At 39.2% G+C, this 9,076-nt stretch overlaps 1 protein-coding gene across 1 annotated transcript in view; it reads left to right on the top strand.

Annotated features, from left to right (window-relative positions):
• The first annotated feature begins 344 nt into the window (after positions 1 to 344).
• The window catches only part of arhgef26 (Rho guanine nucleotide exchange factor 26), a 35,769-nt gene continuing 27,037 nt past the window's right edge, over positions 345 to 9,076 (top strand). The window contains exons 1-6 of the mRNA XM_015370319.1: positions 345 to 522; positions 987 to 2,430; positions 3,502 to 3,550; positions 3,656 to 3,798; positions 7,824 to 7,880; positions 8,229 to 8,389. Coding sequence (XP_015225805.1) covers positions 1,069 to 2,430; positions 3,502 to 3,550; positions 3,656 to 3,798; positions 7,824 to 7,880; positions 8,229 to 8,389 — 1,772 coding nt within the window. The 5' untranslated portion in view covers positions 345 to 522; positions 987 to 1,068. The remainder of the gene's footprint in view (positions 523 to 986; positions 2,431 to 3,501; positions 3,551 to 3,655; positions 3,799 to 7,823; positions 7,881 to 8,228; positions 8,390 to 9,076) is intronic.

Raw genomic sequence — 9,076 nt, 5'->3', positions numbered from 1 at the left:
TTTTATTCATTCTATTGGAAAATAAATGTATGTTTGGAGAAAACAAAAGGTATATATTATAATAAGCTCAGATCCTTATTTTCACATCTAAACTAAGTCGTGCTGAGTTCAGTTAACAATTTCAGATCGGACATTTCAGTCTTTCGGGTGTATGCATGTATGTTTTCGGGGAAGCACTCTTATATTATATGAAGGTGAGCGGAAGTTGGGCATACCTGAGTTCATTCCTATGGTAGAGTGCTGTTTATTTACTCCCTCCCTCCTTACCCATTCCTCCTCCCTTCTTTCTCCTCCTCCTCTCCTCCCTCCTTTGGGTGATCACTACAGTCCTGAGCGCTCACTGGTGAACAGGCGCGCTGGAAACTGAGCTTCCCGGATTCTTCCTCTGATCAGTTAAACTTTTAAAACTTTGGAGAAGATCCGTGTTGAAGAATAATTAGGAATTCTTTGATATCCCCTCCTTGGTGTTTCAATGAGCACAGGTACAATGGGCGCATTCTGTACCAGATCGGTAGAGTAGAGGTAAGTTGGACTTTTACCTGCTGAAAAATTATACTGCATTTTATCGTTTTGATTAGAATCTGCCTGATTTTAGTTTGTGTTATTTGTTATATTTTGTCTCTATTAAAATAGTTAAAATCTCATTAAGTTAAGCATTTAAAGAGATCAAAGAAGAGTCTAAACGTTTGCCCTCACAGAACCTATAAAAAATTCTTATAGAAAAGTTTTGTCTTATATTACTACAATAAGCAAATGCAAAAGGACTTGTCCTTTTGCATTTGCTTATTGTAGTAATATAAGTAGTAACATTTTAAAATGTCCTCACATTCTAGCCTTCAGTTTCAACCTGTTTTTTCACTCCTGTCTTAACTTTTGTTGCTGCTGGCATCTGCAGTGAACTCTAGTTAATGAGTAATCCTGGTGCATTTGGACACTTCTTTGCCCTGTGATACTGATTGCTGTTTTTCTCTTTTGTTACTTTCAAGGGTTAAAATCCTCTCTCTATTGCTTTTCTTGCACGGAGACCTGAGAGTTTCACCACTGTTAGTGGAAATAAGATACACAGCCATGGATTTGGGTAATGATGTAGATTTGTCCAACAATAACATCACACCTTTGTGGAAGCGACGCACAGACAACAGTAAAGGTTCCCAGGATCTGAGCAAACCCAAGCCAAGACCCCTGAGCTACCATGTAAATGGGGTCACAACTGCAGACATCCCTGTGGATGAAGACAAATGTTCCTGGACTTTGAGCCAGCCAGCTGAGCGACTGCCTGTCACACCCCAACCAAAGGCAAATGGCATGGCGTTAAAACATGTTTTACACAAACCCTCTAAGAAAAGCAGAATTGTTCGCAGCATTAGCATTGGCCGCTTGTACAATAAACACTTCTTATTGTCCAAGTATAAGTCCGAGGACAACAGATCTTCACTGGATAACAGAGTGTGTAATTTTGATAGTGACAGACGGAAAACACTGGGTGGAGAAAGTGTGATCTCTGAAAATAATCACCAGGAGATGCAGATATCTACCAGTAGTTCTCTTGATCTGGGCTTGGAGAAAGAACTTTTCAGTTCTGGGACAGCTATACCCTCACCTGAAACTCCTACCCACAACAGTTCTTCACACATTAATTCTCCACACACAACTTCTAATGACAATGAACTGTCCTCACTATCATCCACACCTACATTTCCTGGTACCCTAACCCCCTCTCGCAGCTCCACTTCAAGCACCCCATCACTTTCTTCTTTAACCTCGTCTGACCTTTCCACCCCTCGCTCCCCATCACCAGTTGAAGGAGGGATTTCATTGCCCAGCCAGACTCAGACGACCTCATCGACATCATCACAAGACATCCAGCCTGCTTCCCCCTCTTCCTCTGTCTCCTCTACATCACCATTTCTCTCCCCAACCCCTCCTTCTCCTTCCATGGTCCTTAGTACCAACAGTCCGGCTGCCCTGAAGATGGGCACCCAGCAGCTCATTCCCAAAGGATTGGTATCAGACTCACGACAAATCAAGCCGCCTTCCACTGGGATGCAACGGCTGGGTCTGGACCATCCCAAACGAGCTTTGAAAGTCCTCAGCATGGTGGAAGCAGGAGGCTACTTTTCTACCGGTGGGGGGCACACTGAAGAGGGAGAGAGAGAGAATGACAGCCCGGGGGCATTACGGAGAGGTTTGAGGAGTACATCTTACAGGAGGGCAGTAGTGAGTGGAGTTGACACAGATGTTCCCTCAGTGGATCTAAGGAACCTTCTGCTGCCCCAGCCTGTTATCAGAGTGGTCGATTCAACCGCTACCTCAACACATTCTGCCACTTTAAGCCCAGAAAGTCCTGGAATACCTAAAGCTGCCAGCCCCAGGATTTCAAAGTCTCTTAGTTCTCAGATGGATAAATCTAAAAGCAACAAGAAAAACAAGGTGGGCGAATTTATTCATAAACTGATTCAACAGGGAATATAATTTAAATCCTTCAAAAAAAAAAAATGAAGATCTACTTTAGGGTGCATGTTGTTTGTTTTTTTATTAGATATAGTGATGCCAACAGTCTTGACAGTCTAACAGAAGGATGAATCTCACTGATAAAAACCTATAAAAAGCTTGCAGTGACACAGAATGATTAAATATGAACCACTTTTTGTGCACATTTGAATCTTTAAGGTAATAACCTAAGAGCAATTACATTGAATCTAATTGACAAAATAAATTAATGCGTTTTTGTATAGCATTTACCTATTTCCCTTTCTTCATAAAGACTAAACATGACAAACAAGCAAACAAACATGCGACCTGGATGAAATATTCCAAAAACATTGAGTCTATAGTCTGAGAAAATAAAAACACATCATTCAATGGGACGCATTTGCCAAAAGTATGTTTGATGCAAAAACAACAGTATGTACTGTAGCGTGAAAAAATGTGTGAAGCATTTCTGTTTTGTTTTTCAGTTGGTTACACCTATGCAACAAAGAGCTGGTATTTTATTAGTAAACTCTAAGAGCTACTAAGAGAGTTATTTGACCCTATAGTCAGTGGCAACCCATGTAGACTTTGGTAATCTGTTGAATTATTTTCTTTCTTTGTTGTTTCAGGTTTAGATTTATTGACTGGGTTAATCACAATCCCTCTAATGCCTTATATATTAGCATGCACAAAGATTGCTTTGACACAAAGTTTCACAGTCAGGAGGGGATAACATCCAAATCATAAAACCACAACACAGACCAGCCATTGTGGTGTAAACTTGCATTAGGGCAAAGCCTTACAGGAAAACAATTAACTTGTTTGTTGAAGGTTGTGATGTAACAAGACAATGTGTCCATACTTAAAGCAGCAAACACTCTATAATTAGACAGGGTCGGTAAAGAAGGTTGCAAAAAAATTGGATAGACAGCTCATGGATAGGTGATGATTGTTTATTTTGCTTAAATGTAAATGTTCTCTTGATACTCTTTGATTTAAAGTGACTGTGCTTTGTTTCCCTTTCTGCAGATACCAGATAGGAAGACATTGGTATCACAGCGCACTTTTGATAGTGAAGGTAAAAACTGCCTTTAATGTTTATTTTGATCCAAGCATTCTGCCCTTTTAATGTCCCCCACCCTTGACCTTATGTTGTCTTTGTGTCTCAAAAATCAAACTTCAGAAGAGGAACTTTACCAAAACTACAAGGAGAAAGCTCTTCATAATGACTCAGATGAGGACGCTGATTCAAGGCGACCAAAGCCTGATAGGGGCATCGTCATGCAGTACAAACCTATACGTACCTCCTGGAGCCAACTCAGCTTGGTTAGATATCACACACACACCGACAAACACACATAGGGTTGTGGGAGCTTTAAGTCTTGTTATGTTTCTCACAGTCTTTCTCTACACTGGGAATACTCACAATTGCACTGCTGTAGCTGTAAAGTCTTGGAATTCTAGTGCTCCAAAGAATGCTGTCAGAACCAGTTTGGCCCCATTTCATACCCATCCTCCCACTTGCCTCTGTCTTTCTGTGGCTTTCACTGTTTATCAGGAAGCACACTCCTATAGGACACACAAGGCATCTGAGGCAGACAGTCCGTCATAGTCAGTGGAAGTCTTGGAAGCACTCCTGGGCTTAATGCCAGTGTGCTGGCAGACCCTGGATACTCGTCACACTACAAATATGCTTAAAATGTTCCCCGTAGGGATATGTGTGGATTCTGCATTGCATAATATAGTCAACTCTTGGAATGAAGGGACAGAGCAACTGGGCTAATTTACTTTCTTACTAAATCCTTCCAAACTAATTTCATCATCTGTCTTTTTTTGTTTGTTGTGCAAGTTTGGAATCAAAGATGGGTGATGGTGTTAATTAACATCAGTTTCGAAATGGCTGCGTAGATTCTAATAAATGTGAAATTATTTCCAAACTGTAAAACTGTCATGAACTCAGAAAGTAGGACCCAGAATTCAGGCAAGACAGAAAGTGGAATACTTCAAAGGCATTTATTTAATACAGAAGCGGAGCGAGATGAGGGTGTGTGGTATGAGCAACTGCGGCTGGGCGCCGCCCATCACTGGATACTCTGGTTGGAGAGAAACACAAGTTAGTGACCACGATAATCTGATGGATTATCCATGAGAGTCACTAACCTGGTTAAACAGTTCAGTCCATCTACATATAATGAGGTAGAATTCAGATGGTAAGCTGCCAAGGAGATGCAGCGGATGAAGCCCCAAAGAACCTGCAGGAGTCCGAGCCTAGCCGGGATAGCGATCAGAGTGGGAGAGCTCAGATGTTCAAGGAGTCCATAGCCCGGACAGGGATTCAGATACGAATAGGAACAGGCTGTCCAGGAGTCCAACAGAGAGTTCAGGCAGAACATTCAGATGGAAACAGGCAAGCTCAGTGGTGGAGAGGCAGAACAGGGCAGGAAAATCAGGAACACTACGAAACGCTAAAACCCTCTCTCACCACTGGCCCCTGAGAATGACGACATGAACTATGGCCTTAGCAATTAACTAAATCTCAATGATCTGGCCCAGATAGCTGGGACTGAGCTGTATATAAAGAAGCAGGAGCAGGTGGATTAGATAAGTGGTAATTAGAAACTGGGCAAAGTTAGTCAGGTGAATTAGGCCATCTAACAGAGCCATCATCATGACAAAAACATTATTTAGAGTGCAATTTTTTCTTTTTACCATACTTGTTTTCAGATCACCTAAAGCTTTATCAGATTGCATTTAATATTCAAATAAGCTTGGCTGCTACCATCAAAGACTTGTTATATATATAGATCTTTGTTATGTTCCTGTTACCCAGAGATTAGTCATGTTTTTGTTCTAGACATAGCTATGGGCTCAGCTTTTACTGTGACTAACTTTATACCTTTTGTCATGAAAACTTATTATAGCTCATATGCTTAACTGTTTCTTACCTTGACAAATTTACTATTATCTTTTCTAATGGACATTTTTTATTGACAGCTTTCCTATGTTACTTTTGTATGTCTGCTTCTGTCTCTTTCAACCCCAGTCAGCCTTTGTAGAAGTTCTACTCACACTGAGCCTAGCACTGATTGAGGTTTTTTCCCCTTCACTGTCGCTACATGCATGCTCGCTCTGAGGGATTGCTGTTGAGTCAAAGACATGATGCAAGTGAACACTATTCCCACATGCTAATTTAAAAGGAGCGAATCCTGCAAAGTCAATTATTGGATGCGATTGGCCAATCTGAAAGTATGGCTCCATTATATTATCTCTGTAAGGTGCCTTGAAATGAAATGTGTTGTGATCTAGTGCTATATAAATTACCTGAAATGAAATGAGTAGCAATCAACATCTATAGCTCTTTTGAGAGACATTTCATTGAATTTTAGCATGGATGGTGACTGGATCGCTCAAGGACATTTTCAGACAGAAGCTACTTCTTTTTATGTTGGTTGTGTGTCATTTATGTGGTTTTCATGACAGAAGGTGAATTGCTATAATAATCCTCCCTCCAGAGGACTCTGGAGAAGGTTTTCTACATATAAATTTAGCTGCTGTCATCTTACCTCTTATATCTTGAAAGATATGAAATGTTAAGCTTGAAACCCTAAGTGTGCCGCATTCCCAATCATGTTCAGTCAACTGATGAATCCAGGTATCCACTCATGTTGCAGAAACATCTTTAGGGAAATCTGAGATCACCTGTGTTCTGAACTAAGCTATAATTCAATTACAATTGGTGCATAATTTTTTGGTTTGTTTGTATCAAACTCACGCTTCAGCGTCTTAGTCATATATTTTTTTGGGAATGGTGGAATATTACTGTTATTGTCAAGGTGTGACAGGAAGTTTAGTTTGGTTCCATTTAAACTTACGTATGCAACCAGACATACAGGTTTTTTTGCAGTGAGTCACATCGTATTGGGAAATCTCATTTTGTCCCAACCTTTCCTTTAATGGGCGTTTAGTTATTTAGAATTTGTTGTTGACATCAAATCCCAGAATATAGGATGCTCCAGGACTAACAGTTGAACGTTTCAGAAGGGAGGGCTCACCTAGAGTTTATGTCCTGAAATGCAAGTTCCAAGAGGCAAATTTGGCCTATGTGTCAGTGTTCCCGTCACACCCTGTACTGTACGCAGGAGCCTGAGTTTACTTGGCACTACAAGAAGGATTACTGCCTTTTGCTTAAAAATGTTCAAACAAGAAAATGGAAAGGTGTTGAGAGAGAAAGTGTAGAAAATATATGATAAACAGGTATCTGAATGTGTAAAGGGAATTGAAAGATTACTAGAGAGGGTTGATCGGCTTCAGGTTTGTTTGTTTTCTGTGCTTGCTCAAATACTGCAGGGCAGATACAACCCAAGGGGTGATATCGCTCCTTGGGGAGGCAGTTTCACTTCCATTTTCCTTATACCCAAGCAGCAAGTGGAAGTAAGGGAATACTTTTCCAAAAATAATGCTTGACAAAAAGCTAATGCTTATTTCTTTGTAATGTTACCAATATGGTATAAGGTGAAAGAAGAGAAGGAGCTATAATTTTATTACTTTTTTATTTGACTTAGTCAGCCTTCTCCAACCTAGGCAATAGCCTTGTGCTTATCTAAGACAAAGCACTCTGTTGTTCAGCCATTATTAAAGAAAACTGTGTTTGCTTTTTTGCACTTACAGCAAAGGCCAATTGGATTGTATGTAAATAATTTCCTTTCACTCTGACTGAGATAACTGATTTAAAACTAGAGTGGAAGAAACTACATGAGATTGTTTCTGCTGTGATTTTTTCTTTTAGTGCATCCGTTGACATATTTATTTATGTTAAGTCTTTTATTTATTTATTGTCTTCTTGGTCATGGCAGGTTTGTTTTTCCATACTTGTAATTGTTATGTTGTTGCAGCAATACAGCAGTGGCATAGGATGCTGGAGTTTGTCTTGGTTGGTTGCTGGCTTGAATCACAACTCTGTCTGTCCGAGTCGTTGTGTCCTTAGCACCCATTGATGCTCTGTGTTGCTTCCCTCCTCAAAAACTCACGTAGTTAACTGAGAGGATCTGATCTAGCGCTGAAATACTTGTGACTGAGCTCCCCTTGAACACAGCAGCTAAGCCTAAAGGGGTTGTTAGGCAACAAAACACACATAGCACCTACCTGATAAGACAAGTATGGTTCTCTCATGTAGGATTTTATCTATTGGAAAGTAAAAGTGGCCTTGTCATGACAAGTAACTCCCGGACTCGTCTGCTTTACCAGATCTCAAAATGCAGAAATCCTGGAAGTCACAGCCTTAGCGTCCAAAAGACACAGAATGGTTTAACTAAAGAAAGAAAAAATGTTCATGAATATTATTTTTTGTTTAGGTAAAGAAAAGTGGTGCATCCGAACAGCTGAGTCAGGAGGAACGCAAAAGACAAGAGGTAGGATTTAGGCTTTTCTATTTCATTTTAGTGCCTTAATGGATTACAACAAAGTAGAAAATTAGAGGAGCACACAAATAAACTATATGTAATATTAACAAGCTGAAATTTACAAAAGTTTTTTAAGATTAAGGATAAAGACTGACAGCTAATAATTATTCAGATGGTTTTAAAACAGACTTAAGTGGCTGACATGTATTTTAGGTTGTATATATCTTGTTTTACATTCCAGATATGACTTAAGGTTACAGATATGTAAGACATGTTGCTGACAGAACTTAGGGTGCTAATTTTTCTTATCATCAGTTTTCATCTCTACTTCTTTCTTTTTTCTTCCTGTCTTTTAAGGCTATTTTTGAACTGATCTCCTCGGAGCACTCCTACCTCCACAGTTTGGAGATTCTTATTCGTTTGTTCAAAAACTCTCCAGAGCTTAGTGAAGTGATGACCAAGACTGACCACCATCACCTCTTCTCCAACATCTCAGATGTCTATGAGGCCAGCAAAAAGTATGTTTGTGGGATTGCCATGACATTAGCATGGTACTTCATGTACTTATTCAACTAAATTGCATGTTTTAATCTGTACTTAACTAACATACATGTAGTATTATACTGTTTTGAGTGAATTGTTTTGCTCTTTTATCTGTAACTAGTAAACCATACTTTCAATTTAGAATAAATGGTGTTATATAGATAGAAACACACTGATTACAGGCACACACACACTCACACACACTGATTAAAAGAAGACTGACATTTCAAATAATCTGGGTTTATATTTTGAGATAATGCAGTAAATATATTTCATTGCAAGGACATTTCTCTGAGTTTAAACTGTCCATCATGATTTTATGCTACATTTCCATAAAAAATTAATGGCTAAGAAATTCTATTCTTGCTATAAATAAATGGGAATAAAATCATGATAGGCTATGAAAACTTAAAGATTTATGCATAAATCGAAATTAAGCTAAAGGAGGCTTAGGAGGTAGCCTTGTAGAATGTTGGATTTCTTTTTCACAGATTTATATTTAACAAATGACACAAAGTAATCTCTACCTTATTAGTAAAATAGATAAGATGAACATTTCAAAGACTCACAGTCTATCAATCAGTATATTAGAGTCATGGTTGGGTCGTTATTTAGTATTTAAATATTTTTAGGACATCTAGGGTTGTCAAAAGTATCGAAAC

The sequence above is a fragment of the Cyprinodon variegatus genome, unplaced genomic scaffold (genome assembly GCF_000732505.1).
Source record: "Cyprinodon variegatus isolate N-32 unplaced genomic scaffold, C_variegatus-1.0 Scaffold44, whole genome shotgun sequence".
In the NCBI taxonomy this organism is placed as follows: domain Eukaryota; kingdom Metazoa; phylum Chordata; class Actinopteri; order Cyprinodontiformes; family Cyprinodontidae; genus Cyprinodon; species Cyprinodon variegatus.
The sequence above is the reverse complement of the archived record's forward strand: the minus strand, read 5'-3'. Positions and strand labels throughout refer to the sequence as shown.